Raw genomic sequence first — 22,234 nt, 5'->3', positions numbered from 1 at the left:
CCTCAAATTAGGGGACCAGTACTCCAGGTGTGGTCTCACTGGGGCCCTATACAACTGTAGAAGGACCTCTTTGCTCCTATACTCAACTCCTCTTGTTATGAAGACCAACATGCCATTCGCTTTCTTCACTGCCTGCTGTACCTGCATGCTTACTTTCATTGACTGATGAACAAGGACTCCCAGATCCCATTGTACTTCCCCTTTTCTTAACTTGACACCATTTAAATAATAATCTGCCTTCCTGTTTTTGCTACCAAAGTGGATAACCTCACATTTATCCACATTAAACTGCATCTGCCAAGTATCTGCCCACTCACCCAACCTGTCCAAGTCACCCTGCATTCTCATAGCATCCTCCTCACAGTTCACACTGCCACCCAGCTTTGTGTCATCTGCAAATTTGCTAATTTTACTTTGAATCCCTTCATCTAAATCATTGATGTATATTGTAACATGCTGCGGTCCCAGCACCGAGCCTTGCGGTACCCCACTAGTCCACTGCCTGCCATTCTGAAAGGGACCTGTTAATCCCTACTCTTTGTTTCCTGTCTGCCAACCACTTCTCTATCCATGTCAGCACTGTACCCCCAATACCACGTGCCCTAATATTGCCCACTAATCTCCTATGTGGGACTTTATAAAATGCTTTCTGAAAGTCCAGGTACACTACATCCACTGGCTCTCCCTTGTCCATTTTCCTAGTTACATCCTCAAAATATTTCAGAAGATTAGTCAAGCATGATTTCCCCTTCGTAAATCCATGCTGACTCTGACCGATCCTGTTACTGCTATCCAAATGTTCAGCTATCTCATCTTTTATAATTGACTCCAGTATCTTCCCCACCACCAATGTCAGGCTAACTGGTCTATAATTCCCTGTTTTCTCTCTCCCGCCTTTCTTAAAAAGTGGGATGACATTAGCTACCATCCAATCCACAGGAACTGATCCTGAGTCTATAGAACAGAATCGGGCCCCTATGACCCACTGAGTCCGACCCGACCACCAACTATTCATCTACACTAATCCCGTATTTGTTTCCTTTACATTCCCGTGAACTTTCCCCATATTCTATCACTCGCCTGCACACCAGGGGCAGTATACGGTGATCCATTAACCTACCGACCCGCTCTTCAATGGGATGTGGGAGGAAACCCACGCAGTCAATGAGAGAACATGAAAACTCTACACCGACAGCACCCATGATCAGGATAGTACCAGGCAGCACCACTCACCACACACTGCTTTACCTTCTCATTTGGCAATTGTCTACTTGTCCATACAATTTAGCTCATTCAGACTCTGTAGCCCCTGTCCCTGAGATGTATTCTGCACTGAGTTCCTAGTCTGGATGGGTTTTTTAAAGTAATGGTATCATTGTGTTCAAATGCTTAAATAGCTTTGCCCCCGTTTCCCAATTTTAAACTCTTCTCGCCTGGCCCTATCTGCTGCTCCATCTTTGATCTCGATCATCTTTCACTTTCTATTTTCACCTCCTTCCTCTCTTTAGCTCAATGTTTGATGCCTTCAGCTTTTTGGCACTGAAGGTTTTATACCTTAATCCTTTCTGGCTTTTGCTTTTTAATTCCTTCCTTAAATCCACCTTCTGACTTGCTATTTGGAAAGCCAGTCCACTAACACAAGTAGCTAAGCACAGCTTCTACTCTGCTGCCGTCAATAATTTATAACAACATTCTAATGAATGCTAAATGACCAGAGTATTTTTAATTTTGAAGAAACATTCGCAGAAGCAAATAATGACAAGGGTCTTAAGACTGACTCAAATAAACGTCCCAAAACGGGTCCAATTCCAGCTGCTGAATTATAGTTGTCCTATAGCAACCCCACCAAACTTTTAGAAGTGAACTCTGCAAGAAATGTTTGCAACTGCACGTGTCTTGATTAGAGTGCCGATGGTTTAGTCATTAGTCACACCCGTAAGTGACCAGGATTCATTTTACACACCTCATTTGTCATTTCTAGCTTTCCTCAATTTGCTGCATTTTGCCGGGGTAGTTCTACTACATCTTCCACTGGGAGATGTTGCCGTAGGTTTAGCGCTTGGGAAGGAACTGCAGAAGCTGGATTAAACCGAAGATAGACACAAAATGCTGGAGTAACTCAGCGGGAAGAAGGGTCTCGACCCGAAACGTCACCCATTCCTTCTATCCAGAGATGCTGCCTGTCCCGCTGAGTTCCTCCAGAATTTTGTGTCGTTCTTCGCAGTAGATTTAGCAGTAGCTTATTTGCCGTAGTCCCCTAGTGACTCTTGTTGAATAGATTCCGTACACTGGTAGTTGTGTGTGCATTTTAAATGGATAATTCTCTAGGTAAATAGACCATCTGCTGCGAGTATTGTAATGTTGTTGACTCGCTTAGTGGTGTCTACATTGATAATGCAGGACAATTGGTCATGCAAGTTGACCACAGGGAATTCGATATTGCTTGCCTCAACGCCGGGGTCTCTAATCTGCAAATGGTAGCTATGGACTAAAGCTGACCATTAAAATACTTCACCTTTTAAAAATAAATCACCTGGCTGAGTTAATTTCACTTTTTTTGTGACACCGAGAGCATTTTATCTGCCACTGAGAGGAGCTACAAGTTACTTATTAGCACCATCTGCCTTCAGCTTGGTTCTTAAGCCAACAAACGGCAGCTGAGTGATGATCCCTGAGGGTAAGATCTGTTTTCAATAAGAGTACATGTACTCTTTGCTCCTTCCATCTGAGGGGATTTTCTACATTGTTTTGGCACCAGTATATCTTGGCACCCGTTTGAGAAGCAAACTGTTGGAGTGGGCAGCCAATGCTCTCCCATTCTGCACACTGTGCTGCGTTCTCTCATATTCAGAGCCACTGTGGTACTTCCAAAATTTTGCCATGTGTGGTTTAAAAATAACTTGGTCAAGGCTGTTTCAGAAGGCAACCTAACCTCAACTATTTGTTATTCTTCCCCAGCCGACAATGGGCCATTATGGACTCCAGCCTTCTTGAATTCATCTGTTGCTGGCCCTGATTTATTCTGGCCTTTTCTTGCCTCCAGTTCCCCTCCACCCCACCTCTAACTTTCAGTCTGAAAAACAGTTCTGACTCAAAACATCATTGATTCTTTTTTTCCCCAGAGATGCTGTCTGACCCGCTGAGTTACTCCAGCATTTTTTGTCTATCTTTGGTATAAATCAGCATCTGCAGATCCTCCCTACATATTTGGTGTGCTTATTGTTTTGCACATTTCTCCTCGAAGTAGAGCAGATGAAATTCTCTCCATTGGTAAATTTCCTACCGAAAGATTTGCAATGTCATTGATTGTCTGTTAAGTTTGGCTCGGCTGTCCTCCTGTCTTCAGACATTGGTGCTAAGGACAGGGAGGAGCGCCAACCCAAGCGCCTCGTGGTTTTGGTTGTTTAATTTGACTTTTGCAAATTTGGAGCGGCCCCGGGTATTGCTGATGAATGCTTCAAACTCTCAAGCTTCCTCACTTCGCACTTCGCCAAGAGTAGACACACGCTGTGCGGCCACAACAATGCATGCAAAGCTTCAGAGAACTGCAGTGAATCCTTCAAGGGCTAACGTCCGATTAAAGTTTTCTCCATCCGCTTTTGAGGCGTGTTATTAATCTGATGTCCTTGTGTTTCTTTTTAAACGCAGCCCCGTGAGAAAGGACGTATGCGTTTCCACAGACTACAGAATGTACAGATTGCACTGGACTACTTGAAGCGCCGACAGGTGGGTTTGCGTTCCATGAACCAGCTTGAGTAGCTGGGAGGGATTTGCTTGGAATGGCGACTGGGTAGAAATCTTCAAGGCGGTGGCACGGTTTAACAGTATGAATGTCCAGGGCATGTTTTCACTGGGTTGATGGTGGATGGAGATGAAAACTAGAAGGCGTAGATATAAGTTAGTCACCAATAAATCCACCTGAGATTGGGAGAATCTTCTTGATACAGAGTCCAGTTTGAGTACAGCACTTGTGCCTATTTAGATGGATGTGAAATAGCCTGGATGCATTCAAAATGGAACATCATAAACTCATGGAGAGTGAAAGGAACAAGGGTTTATGCTGTTTAAGAAGGAACTGCAGATGCTGGAAAATCGAAGGTACACAAAAATGCTGGAGAAACTCAGCGGGTGCAGCAGCATCTATGGAGCGAAGGAAATGGGCAACGTTTCGGGCCAAAACCCATCTTCAGACTGATGGGGGGTGGGGGGGCGGGGAGAAGAAAAGAAAAAGAAGGAGGAGGAGCCCGAAGGCTGAGGGATGGGAGGAGACAGTCCGAGGGCAGAGGAACGGGAGGAGACAGCAAGGGCTACTGCTGGGGTTTGGTAAAGACAGTTTGACAGAGACCTTTGGTCTGAACCAGAAGATCTAATTGTTACTTTCTGCCCTGTCAATTCTGCAATGATAATTTCCTCTTAAAAATGGAACTAATCAGCTATCATTACAATGGTGTTCAATGTTCCTGAGTAGATGATTCTGGTTTTGTACACACACATCTTTGAGAATCAGAGGACAGGTTGACAAGGGTGTTAAAATATATGGGATCCTCTGTTTTATAAATAAGAGTTCAATTCAAGAAGATGTTAAGTGAATGTTTTATTAGGGTTCGGCTCAAATTTGATGTCCAGTTCTGTTAGAGTGCTTCAGGAAGAAGTCTTACAGATTACAGATCGGGTAGATGCACAAAGTCTCTTGCCCAGAGTAGGGGAAACGAGAACCAGAGGATGTAGGTTTAAGGTGTGGGATGATAGATTTAATAGGAACGGTATTTCAGGAAGGCACTATTGCGAAGCTTGAGGAAAAAATGAGACGTGTACATGGGTAGGACAGGCTTAGAGGGTTATGGTCCAAACGCAGACAGGACTAGAGTAGATGGAACATGCTGGCCAGTATGGGCAAGTTGGGCCAAAGGGCCTGTTTTCATGCTGTAAGACTTGATGACTCCAAGAAACTTAACAGAAATGATGCAAGAGATTAGAGAAACAGGCATTGTTCATCCAATAGAGAAGACCAGCAGGAGGTTTAATCGTGCTGTTCAAAATTAGACGGCCTTGACAGAGTTAATGAAGAGTAAATATGACCTCTGGCAGGAGTTTTTAAGACCAATACTAGAAACTATGAATAATTGGGCAAAGAATCAAGATTCTCCCTGTTTAAGAAAGAACTGCAGATGCTGGAAAAATCAAAGGTAGACAAAAAAGCTGGAGAAACTCAGTGGGTGAGGCAGCATCTATGGAGCGAAGGTATAGGCGACCAGCTGAGTTTCTCCAGCTTTTTTGTCTACCTAAGATTCTCCCTGTGATGGCGTGGATTTTTCCCGAGTGCTCTGGTTTCCTCCCACATTCCAAAGATGTACAGGTTTGAAGGTTAATTGGCTTCTGTAAATTGTCTCTAGTGTGTAAGATAGTGCTAGTGTGCAAGGTGATCGTTAGTTGGTGCGGACTCGGTGGGCTGATGGTCCTGTTTCCATCTTGTATCTCTAAAGTCTAAAACATGGATAGGTGACTGTTTGGGTCGTGACCCTTCTTAGACATTTGACAATAGACAATAGGTGCAGGAATAGGCCATTCAGCCCTTCGAGCCATTCAATATGATCATGGCTGATCATCCCCAATCAGTACCCCGCTCTTCAGACTGATTGTGGTAGGCGAGAGAAAGGTAAATGTTAAGTGGGGCCTTTTATGTCTTTTTCAGCAATAGGCTTGGCTGGTTTTCCTCCCAGCACCAAGGTGGCACAGTGTGTGCACTAGGGCACCAGCTGAATTGTGGGGAGCAGGCTCGTGGGCTGGGCTACAGCACTTGTCAACTTGAAACAGCCAAAGTAGATGACATCAGTGAGATGGTGGTGAGAAAATTGGAAGAGGGAGGGGAAGTGTTTGGTTCAGTGAAACCTTATCAACATTTCTTCTGAATATGAAGGTAGACACAAAAAGCTGGAGCAACCCAGTATGATAGGCAGCATCTCCGTAGAGAAGGAATGGGCGACATTTTGGGTCTAGACCCTTCTTCAGATTGAACATGTTGGTTCTGCTTGTGCCTTGAATGTACAATTCGGCTCGTTGTTTTGGGCTTGTTTAATTGGCAGTTTTACTGCATACATTGGCTGATCTGATTTCCGATTAAGGGCAGGATGGTATGCTGGAAATCCTCTCCATTAAACCATTGCCAGCCTCAGGCACAGTGCAGAATCTCAAAGGTCCACTGAAGTCTGTGGGAATTGTAAAATTACCTTTGAGCTTCATTGCACGTAAGGTCATTGGGTCAAAGAGCGTGACGCATGGAGCAGCTCAATCCATGTGGAGGACATGGCAGCCTACGGCATACACTGTTAATACACGAAACACGTACTTTCATACCTGTTAAAAACCAACGAAATGGTCAATTTTTGCACTGTAAATAATTGTGGCAATCAGGGTAATCGTGAGAGACATTTATCCTACTTCAGAATTCCAAAAGTGAGGAGAAATGATGGTAGAGAAGCGAGAGCTGAAGGGACAACAACAGCTAAAGTGGTTGGCGAACATTGGCCGTGCAGATATCAAGATTGGGTTATGGCGTTTGCTCACTGCATTTCATCAACTGTAAGGCATTATTTGTGTTTTTTCTTGATTCCTTTGGTATCTAAAAAGTTTCAGAAGTGATAAATCTGCCTGTAAAATTTTAAAATCGCCCATGATTCTCAAGTGGGTTTTTACATGCAAAAAGAAAACGCTTCTGAAGCTAAATTGATCATTAAAAAAATCTCCAAACGTACCAGTGGTGTGTGGAAAAGTAAGTTTTCTAACATTATGCTATTGAGATGTATATTTTGGCAAATAATAAAATGTCCTGACAGCTTAAACACCCACTCCCTTTCAATAGGATATTGTCAATTTGCTGAGGTTGATTATATCCAATTAACAGCTAACGATTAAGCCATTCCTTGGCTTGCTTCTGAATAAAATGTAATTCAAAACCCACGTATGGTTTGCGATTTTTATAGTGATCAGTTTAGCTTCAGAAGTGTATTCTTTTTCATGTAAAAACCCATTTCAAAACCATGGGCGATTTTAAAATTTTACAGCCAGATTTATCACTTCTGAAACTTTTTAGATACCAAAGGAATCAAGAAAAAACACAAATAACTGTTGGATGAAATGCAGTGAGCAAATGCGGTAAATCCCAATATTTTCAATCTTAATATCTGCACGTCCAATGTTCACCAACCACTTTAGCTGTTGTTGTCCCTTCAGCTCTCGCTTCTCTCTACTATAATTTCTCTCACTTTTGGAATTCTGATGTAGGATAAATGTCTCTCACGGTTACCCCGATTTCCACAATTATTTACAGTGCAAAAATTGACCATTTAAGCGGTTTTTAACAGGTAAGAACATACGCGTTTTGTGTATTAACAGTGTATGCCGTAGGCTGCCATGTCCTCCACATGGATTGAGCTGCTCCATGCGTCATGTTCTTTGACCCGATGACCTTACGTGCAACCCCCCTATAGAAACATTATCAAAATACGCTCCTCTTCCTCGTCTCGGAAGACTTTGCAGTTGGACAATTGAATTAACTTTCAATTTGTGTCTGGTGAAACAGGTCAAATTGGTGAACATTAGAAATGACGACATAACTGATGGGAACCCCAAACTAACCTTGGGACTGATCTGGACCATTATTTTGCACTTTCAGGTAAGTTTTTACTTGTTTCTGTTTTGTGCCTGCGCTGGCTTCATTTGACACACAAAGGTCATGTTTCTGCTTTGAGTGTGTATATTTGTGGTAGATTTGTGGTGCTACTCAGTATTTGAAGGATGTTGGTTTTGTGAAGTGAAGTTGATCTGTGCTCGTGGGTGGAATAAAGTGGAGCCAAGTTCAGTTCAAGTTGTGGATGGCACTGTGGTGGTAGAGGCCTGGGTTTAATCCTGACTTTGGATGCTGTTTGTGCAGAGTTTGCACATTTTCCCTGTGACCATGTGGGTTTTCTCCAGGTGCTCCTGAGCTGTGTAGTTGAAGCAATAGTTCAATTGGTTACAGTAAATTGTCTTTGGTGCATAGCTCAACGGTAGAATCTGGGGAGAGTGAACAGGAATAGGGGGAGAAGTATTAAACTGGGATTAGTACAGGATGTCTCAATGGGTAGTTGATGGACAGCATGGATTCGATGGGCAGAAAGACCTGTTTCTTTGCTGTATCTATGATTCTAAGGTAACAGGAATTAAGGGACTGGAAGATACAAGTATGAAATCAATATCCTTTTTAGTTTAGTTTAGAGATACAGCGATGAAACAGGCCCTTCGGCCCACAGAGTTCGCGCCGACCGCAATCACCTGCACAATAGTTCTATCCGACACAGCACCCAGAGAAACCCCACATGGTCACAGGGAGAATGTTCAAACTCCATACAGACAGCCCCCATTGTCAGGATGGAACCCGGGTCTCTGGCGCTGTAGGGCTGCAACTCGACCACTGCGCCGCTGTGTTGCCCAATGCTTTCTGTGGCATTTTTATGTACGGATTGGAGGGAAGAATGTGTGCTTGCAAGAATATGGGCAACTGGTTGAGAGCAGAAGTAATGCAGCGATTAAGAGAAAAATCACGTGTGATTGTTGCTATGGATAATGCATGAGCACGCTCAGATACCTTGGGGATATTGCAACAGGAAATGCTTAGGGTTGGCAAGTCCTGAGCTGGTGCGTTTCGGTGGTCAGTGGTGTGAGTGCCATTGGGAAGGTTTTTTTCATTCTGTGATGCTGTTGCTTCTTCTCGAAACCCAGTGAAGTGGCTGGAGGTCAGAGAGAGGCATGGCTGGTCTGAGACCACTGTGGAGCAGTAGCTTGGGTTCATTTTGTTCATAAGGGAGGTTATGAGGGGAACAAAAATGATGCTTGTTAAATCAGCAGTGAAGTGTGTTGGATCTGTGCGAGGTTATGAAGGATGTGTGTGTGTCAGGTGAGACCGAGGAGTTCATGAACCTGTATCTCACTGACACTGTTGTGCCATCAGTCATTCTGACAATTGGATGAGGTGTTAAATGGAGCATGTTCTCTTGCTTGGGTTGATGCGAATTATCCCACAAAGCTCCTTTGAAGGATGACAGCTGAGTACCGCAGCCCAATTTTTGGTCTTCAAATAACCTCATAATAAACAGATTATCAGATTGGTTATAGACAATAGACAATAGATGCAGGAGTAGGCCATTCGGCCCTTCGAGCCAGCATCGCCATTCAATGTGATCATGGCTAATCATCCCCAATCAGTACCCCATTCCTGCCTTCTCCCCATATCACCTGACTCCGCTATTTTTAAGAGCCCTATCTAGCTCTCTCTTGAAAGCATCCACAGGACCTGCCTCCACCGCCCTCTGAGGCAGAGAATTCCCCAGACTCACAACTCTCTGTGAGAAAAAGTGTTTCCTCGTCTCTGTTCTAAATGGCTTACCCCTTATTCTTAAACTGTGGCCCCTGGTTCTGGGCTCCCCCAACATTGGGAACATGTTTCCTGCCTCTAGCGTGTCCAAGCCCTTAACAATCTTATATGTTTCAATGAGATACCCTCTCATCCTTCTAAACTCCAGAGTGTACAAGCCTAGCTGCTCCATTCCCTCAGCATATGACAGTCCCGCCATCCCGGGAATTAACCTTGTAAACCTACGCTGCACTCCCTCAATAGTAACTACGCTGCACTCCCTCAATTATCTTACTACCTTCTTGAGTACACAATGTAGCTGCAACATTTCCCACATTGTAACAACCCATCGAAAGTACTGCATTGGTTAAGACACTTTAGTTTGCCTTGGTAGTGACAATCGGAAATCCTGAATTGTGTTCCAAAGCTTTCAATAGTTCAATGGAACTTTATAGTCACCTGTACCAAGGTACAGTGAAATACATTTTTGTTTGCAGGTGAGTACAAGCATCACGATACATAAGCACTTAGATATATCTTAGATAGGTATCTCAGATGGAGAACACTGAGACAGTATGTAGAATCGCCAAATTCAGCATCATCTTCAAGTCCCAGTTGTTGTAAGTGCTGGATTCTTGGCCTGACCTTGAAGGCCCATTGTCCTGGCGGCGTTGCAGGATAGGCCTGGCTAAGCGTTGCCATTGGTGACTTCCGCGCTGCCCCACGATCCACACGATCGACTTCTTGGAGAGACATCCAGTCCAGCCAAGCCCCAGGCTGTTGCAGGGCCTCCAGCGGCTCACTCCACCATCGAGGCACTGCGGCCCTCCATCCAACTGCTTCCTCTCTTCCACCTGGGCGGGGCGAGCCGGGCCTTCCGGGTGGGTCCTCAGTCCTCAGCGGGCGAGCTGGGCCTGTTGGTGGATACGGCCACGGCTTGCCGGGATTCTCCCACCATGCAGCTATTGTGCTGAATCATTGATTGAAGAAAAGGTGTAATTGAATTCTTGATTACTAATTCCAAATCTATGGGTCCTTTCACACAAGGAAGCCAATGTCGCCAATCTCATTTACCTATTATGGCCAATGTCTCGTTTACCTATAATGGCCAATATTCGTACACTTTCCTCAAAAGCCTCCTCATGGAGTGTATGCAGGCAGGGACCTGTTCTGGCAGAATTTTCAAACTCCTTTATGCAGCAAGTTGTTATTTGGAATGCATTGCTTTAAAAGTGCAATGCAAACAGGACTGGACAGGAACATGCAGAGGAGAATTACACAGGCAGACCCTGGGTTAGGTAAGCGTTTAATTCCTGAAAAACAAATGTTTCCATAAGCTCCACAAATAATTTCCCCGAAACCAAGATATAAAACACATTGCACGAAAATACTCGGTTTCTCTACTTGATGTACTACATTGTATTCTCCAAGAACCGCATCTTGTTGTCATCTGTTTTTTATAGCTCCCTTATTGTATCGCTCAGCTTACACATCCTATAATTCTTTCATCTCACCAAATATCTTCTATGTTCACCCTAACAATGCCCATAATGTAACGCGTACTGTCTTCAGTTGTTTATGAGTACATTGTCCAACTAGTTTGCTTTGCTATAACTTTCCTAAATTGAAACATTTTTAAATTCTAAAATTGCTAGAGTTTTTACGGAATATCGGATTTCTGTAAGTCTTCCATAACTCCGGGAACCCCTGTATATTCAGAAATGAAATGCTTGCAGGACCATGGGGAAGTGGTGGAGAGGTACCGTCAGGATGACACTGTGGTACAACAGGGCAGCCCAGTGGAGCAGCTGGGAGAGCTGTTGCCTCACAGCCCAGAGTTTAGTCCTGACCTCGGGTGCAGTCTGTGTGGAGTTTGCACATTCTCCCTCTGACTGCGTGGGTTTCCTCCGGGTACTCTGGTTTCCTCCCACATCCCAAAGACGTCTAGGTTTGTAGATTATTTGTCCTCTAATGTGCAAAGAGAGTGGATGAGAATGTGGGATAACATAGAACTAGTGTAATCAATGTTAATCAATGGTTGGTTTGTACTCAGTAGGCCAAAGGGCTGGTTTCCATGCTGTAATTCCAAGCCAAACTAAAGGGCATGTTCCACTGCGGTGACCTAATTGGCAAGTTTAGAATAGTTTAGGAGAGTTTGAAAAAGTGTCATGTTGAAGACCTCCTTCAACTATGTTGAAGACTAGCTTCGACTAGCTTTGGGAAAATTGTACACCGAATAGTGGAGAGTGAAGACGACCTCCTTCGATCTCCTTTGACCTACCTTTGACTATGATGAAGACTATCTACGACTACCTTCGACTACCCTCAATAACATGCCGACCTACTACAACCTACCTCGACTAAACCTACAAGTAAAAAATATATAGATTTTTTTCCAAGGCGACCTTTTTTTATTCACAGGCATTTTTCAGCATGTTGAAAAATACTCCGCAACCTTGCTGAGGCCTCGAGTACGCGGGGGCTACTCTCGAGCATGAAGGAGAGTTACAAAGACCTCCTAGGACCTCGTGTCAACCAAGTTGCGAGTATGAGTCGAGGGCAAACTCTTCTAAACTCGCCAATTAGGTCGCCGCTGTGGGGCAGGCCCATAAGATAGAGCACATTATGCCTGTGCAACTCTTTCAGGCAATATACAGTGTGGCGAGATGCTATGATCCTCAAGGTACAGTTCCATTATCACATGGAAATATTGCAAATACTATACGCATCTCTTTGTCTCTGTCTCTCTCTTCTCCGGGTGGTTAAGGAACCACATCGATTTGAAATCAATGCAGCATTTCCTGCAGTATTTCAAAAGTTCCAGCATCAGCACTAAGCGGACATTGTGTCAGTCTGGTGCAGTAAAGTGAAGAATTTATTGGTGTTGTGGTCCTTCCTGTGGTTTAATGCTCGGGGGCCTCCTTCTTGTGACAGGTTTAGCTTCATTCTGAAGGAAGTAGCAAGTGGCTGAAACATCCAATGATATAATTATTGTACAGAGAATCTGGCATCAAATTTATTTCTAAAGTGGCCCAGGAAGTGGGGTTAGCCCAGACTCTTCAAAGGTAATTCAAGCAGCAGGAGCAGTCCAGAGGAAGGAGGTGGTTTACACAAATCTATTTTAGAAGTTGTCACTTATGTTGCCACCTTCAGGCCTTGGTTTGTTTGTAGGTGAGATTGTTCTTGGCAGGTACAACTTGCTTGCACCTTCAAACTCAGTAACTACCTGAGGGATAAGAAATGTAACATACTTTTTTTTATTCATTCAAGAGATGTCGGCTTTGCAGGTTGAGCCAGCGTTCAATTGCCTGACATTAAATAACCCTTGAGAAAGTAATGGCGAGCTACCCTCTCGAACCGCTGCAATATTTACAAGCAGAAACATCCTTTCCTCCAAACCCCCCTCCCCCAAAAAAACCCCAAATTAGGATGTTTTATTTGGATCTCGTGACCATACATTAATTAATGTGGTGCCTGTGACTCCATCACTAAAATTATTTGGGGCAAAGAGGAAACAGGAATTATTCCAAGCAGCCTCTCGATCCTGACCCAACATTTAATGTCATCATTTCTTTGTTCACCAGCTCATCTGATTCCTTTTACTCAAAGTTCCTCTGCATCCAGAAGTCTATTGATCTCGGCTGCAATTACACTCTTGGATATCCTGTGTGTGATATAAATAGATGATATCATTTTGTGGTTAGGTTCAATAAAGTCATTCTGAACAGGAAAGAGGGTGGCTGAGGGCAATTCTTTCAGATTATGAAGAGTTTGATGTACATAAAATTTAAAAAAAGGCACCAGAAGTAAGTGTGTGTGTGTGTGTGTGTGTGTGTGTGTGTGTGTGTGTGTGTGTGTGTGTGTGTGTGTGTGTGTGTGTGTGTGTGTGTGTGTGTGTGTGTGTGTGTATATAGTCATTGATAAATATAAAAATGAATTGAGAACAAGCTCCTTTATCCAGCGTGTAATGGGACTGCAATTCACAGCTGCAAGTGAATCATCCATGGACTGAAGTCTAAGCTTAACATAAACCATGCAGTCTGACATGCTTGATGGAGAGAGACTTGATGGAAATTCAGAGTTAATGGTCTAAGAACAGCATAATTCAGAGGTTGTGCACAAAACTGTTAGCTTTTGTTTGCTTCCATGTGTAGAACCTCTCCTTGCACTAAAAATAAACGGTGACGTACGTTGCAAATGTTGCTCGGCCACAAGGGGCATTTTGGAACAAAAATCCATCAGTTAGTTAAAAATAATCTATCAATCGCAGACACAAGTTAACAAGCGACCTGGCATCTGTTATTTGCATTTGAAAATTCGATCAAACTCTCTGCTAACCTTCTAGATTATAGAGAATACAACTGTAGTTTTAATGAACTCTTGTCATTTCAGCTTTGGATCTCCGTATTCATTCTAATAAACCAAGTTCTGCACCCTCTATGCAACTTACAGTATCCTTCACAGAGGGTGGTACCCAGAACTTCACATTACGTGTGGTTTAACCAGGGATTTGTAATCCTGTGGCATTCATTCTTCTACTTGTATCCCAGCAACCAGATGTAAAGGCCAATGATTCCTGAGCCATTTTGTTGATTCATCTGTGACATTTTAATGATCTATCCCCATGGCCCTTCAAGTAGTTTGGACCAAAGATTCTATAACAAGCAAGATTGATCACTCGACGAAAAAGACGTAGTACGGTCATGGGCAGATTCATGGGTAATTTTCGGCCCCATTTCCGTAACCGGCTTCCGTCTCCACACCAAAGATCCCATAGGATACTAGTGCGGAGACGGAAGCCGGTTACGGAAACATCCTCGTAAAAATAAAAGTTATTTGGTAAAAATCTTCTCATTTTCAGAATTTTAATTTATTAACACAAACTGTTCCCCCGCAACGTTGATTACACTGCGGGTCAGGTCGGGTCGGGTTACTGAAATGGATGAAAAAAAAGGCCCACGTTACGCTCCGTTGCATACTACACGTCAGCCCATTGCATTTAGAAGGAGTGGTCTCTATCTTGCTTGCTATAGGATCTTTGGTTGGACCACCACCATTTTGAAGAATATTCTGCTTGTTGGATCAGCAGTGGATGATCTTGTATTCATTTACATTGACAACCATTTACAACTTTTGTCCATTGGCTCAATTTGTCCAAATCTCTGTAATTGAAGGATTTATCTTCAGGGTCACCTATTTTTTGTATCTTTTTTTATCCTCAGATACAATAGGTGGCAGTGCATCCCATGGTAAAACCATCAGCCCCAATCCAGGATAGATCTGTGTGAGACACCATCAGTCACATGTCGATTATCTGAGTGGCCTCCATACTCATATTCCATATCCTACCAAATGCCCCAAGGAGGTCAAGAATTTGCTTTCAGCTCTTCAACCTTCAGTTGTTTCTGATGAGATATTTTATCAATGATGTTCTGAATATTCCTGGAAATAATGCCCCAAGGCAAACCATTGTCCGCGCCACTGAGGGGTGCAATGAGTGTGTGTGTGTATAAGTGTGACACTGGAGTGCAGTGTGTGTGAGAATCACTGAGGGGTACAGTGTGTGCATGTAGGAGACACTGAGGGCGCGTGTGTGTGACTTTACACCGAGGGTGCAGTGTGGGCCTGACCCACAAGCTGTTGTTCTCTTCATTGTTGTTCAGTGTGGAGTTTTGATTGATTGCTGTATCAAAATGTTTTACACCTTCCCAGTGTTTTCAAGGTTCTCTTTAAAGGTTCCCTTATGTTTCTGCAAACGTTTTCCCTCTTGTTAAATCTTCAGCCAGTTTCTTGTCACGAACCATAGCTCAATTCCGTTTTAATGTGTGCTCATTATAAATTGGCAGCCACTTGGAGTGAGAGTGTGAAGGTAGTTTCCTGTGTCACAGAGTGAACAGTGACAGGCTGTCCATCCTTTTCTTGTCTTCACCATGGTCTGTTCAGACCTGCCGGTGTTCATCTGGAGTTCTGCATGGAGGCAATGTGGGTCAAGTTTGTTCACACAGTGGATATTGGATTGTATTTCCAGCCCTTTATTTAGGTCATTAATATCGCTTCACGAGGGTGTTCGGAAATCTAATTGCACCTGAAATGGGTGAATATATAACTTTAGAGCACTGAGGTTTGCTGTTCCCTCTTACTCCGTCATGCGTATCATAAAACTCCTTCCACATTATTCGCCCAACCCCATTGCCATGTCCTTCCCTGTCCCATTCTGCGACTCTGTGTACGTACGTGACTTCCCCTGAAACACATCTGCATCATTTTACCTCTACAACGCTGTGTGGTTATGATGTCATAAGGTCGCAAGGTTCATAAGTCATAGGAACAGAATTAGGCCATTCCGCCCATTGGATCTACTCCGGCATTCAATCATGGCTGATCTATCTTTCAACCTCATTCTCTTGCCTTCTCCCCATAATCTTTAAAAAATACACCAACGACTTGGCCTCCAGAACCCTCTGTGGCAATGAATTCCACAGATTCACCTCCCCCTGACTAAAGACATTCCTTCTCATCTACTTTCTAAAGGTATGTCCTTTTATTCTGAGGCTGTGTCCTTTGGTCTGAGACTCTCCCTGTGGTGGAAACATCCTCACCTCATCCACACAATCCAGGCCTTACACTATTCGATAATTTTCAATGATTTCCCCCCTTATCCTAAAACAACAGTGAGCACCGGCCCAGTGCTGTCAAAAGCTCGTCATACGTAAAGCCACAATCATCCCTGGGATAATTTTTGTAAGTGTTCAAAATTTCTACCGTAACCTGAGTGAAAATATTCAACCAAACACTTTGCCGGATGTACCGCGACTACCTCATTTGTGGTTTTGAAGTTTTGGACTCGCCCACAATGTTAGAGTGTAATTATGTCCTCATCCAGAAATGAGCGAATGTTTCGGTGGTTAAGACAAGATGATATAAAGTGCTAATTGTGGCTGTTTGTCATGACCATCAGTCCAAAATGAAACTCTTACAGCATATCATGCGATCACTCATTTTGGGCCATAACAGGATAGCAACAGCTGACTTACTCCTCGGCAAAAAATATTCTTTTTACCACTGATTTTCACTTCCTCCCACTCACCCCTGGGACAGAAGGTCGAAGTCCCACACTCGACAGCTGACTGTAGATCCAAGCGGAGTGTTGAAGGAATGTAGCAATCCCAAAGATCCCATCATTGAAGAGGAAGGAGCATGTTTGACGGCTCTAAGCCTGTATCCGCTGAGGTTTAGAAGGATTACGGACCATCTGATTGAAGTCTATCAAATAATGAAAGGCCTGGATAGACTGGACGTGGAAAGGATGTTTCCAGTAATGGGAGAGTCTGAAACCAGAATGAATAGATGTGCCTTCAGAATGGAGATGAGGAGGAATTTCTTTAGTCAGAGGGTGGTGAATCTGTGGAATTCATTGCCACGGATGGCTTTGGAGGCCAAAACATTGGGTATTTATAAATTGGAGATTGATAGACTCCTGATTAGTAGGGGAGTCAAAGGTTATGGGAAGGCGGAAGAATGTTGAGAGTGAAAAATAGATCAACCATGATTGAATGGCTGAGTAGACTCGATGGGCTGAATGGTCCAATTCTGCTACTATGCTATGTCTTATGCTCTTATGGATTTATGCCAGGCAGGATCGGCCCACTCAGGTGAATGTTAAGATCCTCCAACACTCATTTGGAAAAAGACAGGGGAGTTCTCCCTGCTATTCTGGCCAATATTCACCCGTTGACCATTAACAAAAGAAGAAGTGGTCAGCAGCTGCCTGTGGTGGGACGTTGCTGTGTATACATCAGTTGCTGCTTTAATTGCATTTCAAAGCCTAAATATGACCAAAAAAATCCCAACAAAATATGCTGGAAACATTCAGCAAATCAGGCAGCAAATGTGGCAACAGAAACAGAATTCAAGTTTAAGGTCAAAAAGCCTTTGTCGTGCACGTGCAGTGCAGGAGCACTGGCTGGAAAGCATTTGGATTACTTCAGATATTTTATAAATGCAAGTCTTTATCAGTAGTGTTTACTTTCAGCCTCCATGCACCAATGACATTCCCCACATCAATTCTAACACAGGTTTCTGCTTCACTGTGCGCTTATAAGTCACTAAGTAATGTCTGAAGAAGGGTCTCGACCCGAAACATCACCCATTCCTTTTCTCCAGAGATGCTGCCTGTCCCGCTAAGTTACTCCAGCTTTTTGTGTCTCTCTTCGGTTTAAATCAGCATCTGCAGTTCCTTCCTACACACTAAGTAAGGTCAATTTGGAGCCTTCAGTCATGCTCGAGTGAGACTCAAGGTAGCAGTAAGCTCACTGATTCCCGCACACTAACACTATCATACATACACTGGGGATGTGTTTTTTAATACAATTATACCGAGGACAATTAGCATTCGAACCTGTACGTCTTTGGAGTGTGGGAGGAAACCGGATCACGTGGAGAAAACCCACGCAGATCATGGGGAGAACGAACAAACTCCGTGCAAACAGCACACGTGGTCAGGATCGAACCCGGATCTCTGGCACTGTGAGGCACCACCTTGCCCTAGAACCTATCTGTCCAGTGTGCTCCATTAACATCTCTAGAGCTGGTTTGTTTGCTGATAACACACTGCTTTTCCGTGGGACTTTACCGAATTTTGTCGTAATGACTACACTTCAAAAGTGCCTGATTAGCTGTCACTTGCTTTAGACTGATGCGTCTTGAGGTTTTGTGGGATGTTGTGGAAATGCAAGTCATTCTTCTGTTAATTTTATACATTGGGCCAGAATAGAATCAAGCTAATTATGACAGTGGATCACAGTGCATGAAACTACATGATAGTTAATATCTGAAAAACTTGCAGAAATGCACTTTAAAAATAATACGTGTGGAACATGTGGACTGTACCGATTGCAATAAAGTTGTGAGCTTGTTATGCACATGACAGCCACATGCTCCATGATATTTAAATAGTACGTGTCATAAAACCTGGTCAGTGAACTGAAGTATGTTGACAGGTCACATGTTCAAACAGCAGGTCAGGATAAGAGCTGGCGTTTCAGGTTGAATAGCCTTCAACTGCTGAAAGGTTGGCGTTCTACCTTGCTCTGATCCTCCTCCATCAGCTCATTGTCTCTCTATTAGGGATGAGGTGTTGGCACGGACTTAGTGGGCCGAATGGCCTGTCTCTGCGCTGTATCTCTAATCTAAAAGTTAAAAATTAACGCCAAAAGGTTGAGTGGGAATTTTGGGAGGAGATTCCTGAGAGGCAGGGGTTAGAACGGGTGGTGGTTGGAGGCATGGATTGCCAGGTATATAAAGGCAGTTTCTAGACACGAGAGATGTGACTTGAAATGTTTGTGGAATTAATTTAGGAAAAGGCCAGACTGTCTTTTAAAATCTCATTGAAGACTGAGGCCTTGGGTTAGTTTTAATCTTAACACTATGGGGTTTTTATTCCCTGCTGATTTTCCTTCACATTGATCTACTGGACATTTGGCATTTTGGCCTTGGACCACTAGGGGACTGAATTGTGTAGGAAGGTACTGCAGATGCTGGTAAGAAGGGTCTCGACACGAAACCTCACTCATTCCTTCTATCCAGAGATGCTGCCTGTTCCGCTGAGTTACTCCAGCATTTTGTGTCTAGTTTAGGGGACTGAATTCCTCGGTCGTGTGGGGAAGGGGTGGGAGATGCAGTGGACATTTGCTAAGATGGGTGGAGAGGTTGGTGGGGGGGTGGGGGCTTCAAACCCTTTACTTGGGGAGATAGGGAGGGGTGGATGGAGAGTTTCAAGACTCCTACCCAGAGGGCGTTGGGGATGGGTGGAGGGAGAACTTCAAGCACACAGCTACACCAATGGACAACTGACAGAAGCATTGTCCTGAGCAGCAGTGGCGTGAACTAGTCCTGCACCCGCAGTAACCATGCATTGATGCTGTCTCCCACTTCAATCCACGGGAGAACTTCTTGCCACGAACAGCAGCATTGATTGTTAAGGGCTTGGACACGCTAGAGGCAGGAAACATGTTCCCGATGTTGGGGGAGTCTAGAACCAGGAGCCACAGTTTTAGAATAAGGAGTAAGCAATTTAGAAAGGAGACCAGACACTTTTCTCACAGAGTGGTGAGTCTGTGGAATTCTCTGCCTCAGAGGGCGGTGGAGGCAGGTTCTCTGGATGCTTTCAAGAGAGAGCTAGATAGGGCTCTTAAAAATAGCGGAGTCAGGGGATATGGGGAGAAGGCAGGAACGGGGTACTGATTGGGGATGATCAGCCATGATCACATTGAATGGCTCGAAGGGCCGAATGCCTACTCCTGCACCTATTGCCTATTGTCATTGGAGAAGACTTCATTTTGCGAGATCTTCCTTCCTCTCTTGGCACTGTTCTCAGAGTTTATCGGGCTCCTTAATATTCAGGTTGCCACCACCGATGTTGCCACCTCCAATCTAAAGGGCCTGTCCCACTTTCACGACCTAATTCACGACCTCTGCCGAGTTTGCCTTTGACTTATACTCGCAGCATGGTCGTCACGAGGTCGTAGGAGGTCGTCGCAGGTCGTGATGCTAGTCGTAGGTACTCGTGGCATCAAGTAGGTCGGGGCATTTTTTCAAACATGATGAAAAATGTCCACAAGTGAACAGTGACAGGCTGTAAAAAAGATCATAAAATTAGGTGGTGAAGGTGGGACAGGCACTTCAGTTGTTCTAGTGAAAACATGTTGTCTCCAACCCAAACCATCAGATTGGGACGGATCAGTTAGTTTATGCTGTTGACCATCAGGCTTGACCCCAACAACTTGAGGTAAAGTTGTAAGACATAGCTGCAAGCAGTCTGACAGACCGGTCAGGAGGGAATTAAACAAAATAAGACGATATCTATTCCAGTCATTTCCTTTGAAGGCTTTTTTTATTTCCTAGGAGAACAAACATTTGGAAGAAGCAAAAAAAAGTCCTTTCTTTTTCCCACCCCCAAATGTTTGTGTTCCTAAGAAATGAATGGACTGGAGCTGAAGGTCATGTGATTGAGGCTTCAGGAAGAGGCCCAGCCAGATTTGGGAAACTGAGCTGTATTGTTTATTTATGGAGTGATTTAGTTGGCAAGGAGCAGGATAGCTGTGAAGGTTTGCACTGTGCAGTGCACAGCAGCTCATCGGGGCTAGGTTTCACCCTCAGTCCAGCCCCGGACGTTCTTTATCGCCCGATTTAACCACTGTCATAATGTTTAAGAAGAATTTAGACAGGTACATGGGTAGGATAGGTTTAGAGGGATATGGGCCAAACACAGGCAGGTGGGACTAGTGTAGATGGGGCATGGTGGTCGGCATGGGCAAGTTGGGCCGAAGGACCCGTTTCCACACTGTATGAGCCTATGACTCGATTTGCCACATTGCTACGCTTGCCACATTAAAGCAGAGATAGATAGATTCTTGATTAATATGGGTGTTTGAGGTTATGGGGAGAAGGCAGGAGAATGGAGTTTGGAGGGAGTGATAAATCTGCCATGATTGAATGGCTGAGTAGACTTGATGGGCCGAATGGCCCAATTCTACTCCTATCACCTATGATCTTCTGATTGCTACAAGCTACAGTGAATTATAAAGTGGAACAATGTGTATGAAGGAACTGCAGATGCTGGTTTAAACCAAAGATAGACCAAAGATAGACACAAAATGCTGGAGTAACTCAGCGGACAGGCAGCATCTCTGGAGAGAAGGAATGGGTGACGTTTCGGGTCTGATGAAGGGTCTCGACCCGAAACGTCACCAATTCCTTCTCTCCAGAGATGTTGCCTGTCCCGTTGCCTGTCCAGCTTTTTGTGTCTATATAAGGTGGAACATTTCCATTCTGTCATCACCTTTCCCAGCGCAGTTCGGTTAGCAGGTGGCTTGTGGGAGGAGGTAGGAAGGAAAATAGAGTGAGGAGCTTATTGTTATTTAGAGGCTTTCCTGAGGGGTGTGGGGAGGTTGGCCCAGGGTGAGGTGATGGCATTTTGTGGAGTGGCCTGGCGGTTTGTGTCGGGTTGTTGGGCGGATGAGCTCAGCGTGCCATGTTGCTGTTGTTGCTCTTGTTGCTGTTGGTGCCGTCTCAACAATATCAAGGGGTTACAGGGAGATGGCAGGAGAATGGGGTTGAGAGGGAGAGAGAGATCCGCCATGATTAAATGGCAAAGTAGACTCGATGGGCCGAATGGCCTAATTTTGCTCCTAGAACCTATGGATGTGTGAACTGTTGGGCGAGTCAAGGGTTATTAAAATGTCACATGCACTGGCAACGAACATCTTACTCACTGCAGCTTGTGCAGGCACTTTAACACAACAACACAACAAATAAAAATACAATAAATAATATTTCAATAAATCATCGATTGCACTTGGTAACCAGACCATATGCGAGCTGAAGTACTCAGAGAAACCCTTTTACAAAGTCGGTAATCGTTCAGTGTTCAGGTAGGTGTGTGGTTAGGCGTGTGCAGGGATCGTTGATGGGGTGAGACTGTTTTTCAACCTGGAGGTAATGGTTGTCAGGCTCCTTTATGGGGCGGCACGATGGCGCAGCGGTAGAGTTGTTGCCTTACAGCGCTAGTGATCAGGATTCGATCCTGAACGTTCTCCCGGTGACCTTGTGGGTTTTCTCCGGGTGCTCCGGATTCCTCCCACACTCCAAAGACGTACAGGTTGTAGGTTAATTGGCTCCTGTAAATTGCCCCTAGTGTACAGGGAGTGGGACTAGTGTACAGATGGGCAGCGTGGACTCGGTGGACCGAAGGGTCTGTTTTTCCACGCTGCCTTGCGTAAACTCTAAACTCTATTAGACTTTCTTCCCGATGGCAGCAGTGATGTGGGAGCGTGGCCAGGGTGGTGA

General features: G+C 44.3%; 1 protein-coding gene across 1 annotated transcript in view; it reads left to right on the top strand.

Moving 5' to 3' along the window:
* Positions 1-22,234, top strand: part of LOC116973618 (dystonin-like) — a 523,324-nt gene that overhangs the window by 172,620 nt on the left and 328,470 nt on the right. Inside the window, 2 exon segments of the mRNA XM_033021855.1 lie at positions 3,649-3,726; positions 7,580-7,672. Of these exon segments, the coding sequence (XP_032877746.1) occupies positions 3,649-3,726; positions 7,580-7,672 (171 nt within the window).

This window comes from Amblyraja radiata, chromosome 5, assembly GCF_010909765.2.
Source record: "Amblyraja radiata isolate CabotCenter1 chromosome 5, sAmbRad1.1.pri, whole genome shotgun sequence".
NCBI lineage: Eukaryota > Metazoa > Chordata > Chondrichthyes > Rajiformes > Rajidae > Amblyraja > Amblyraja radiata.
This window is presented reverse-complemented; position numbering and strand designations above follow the sequence as displayed.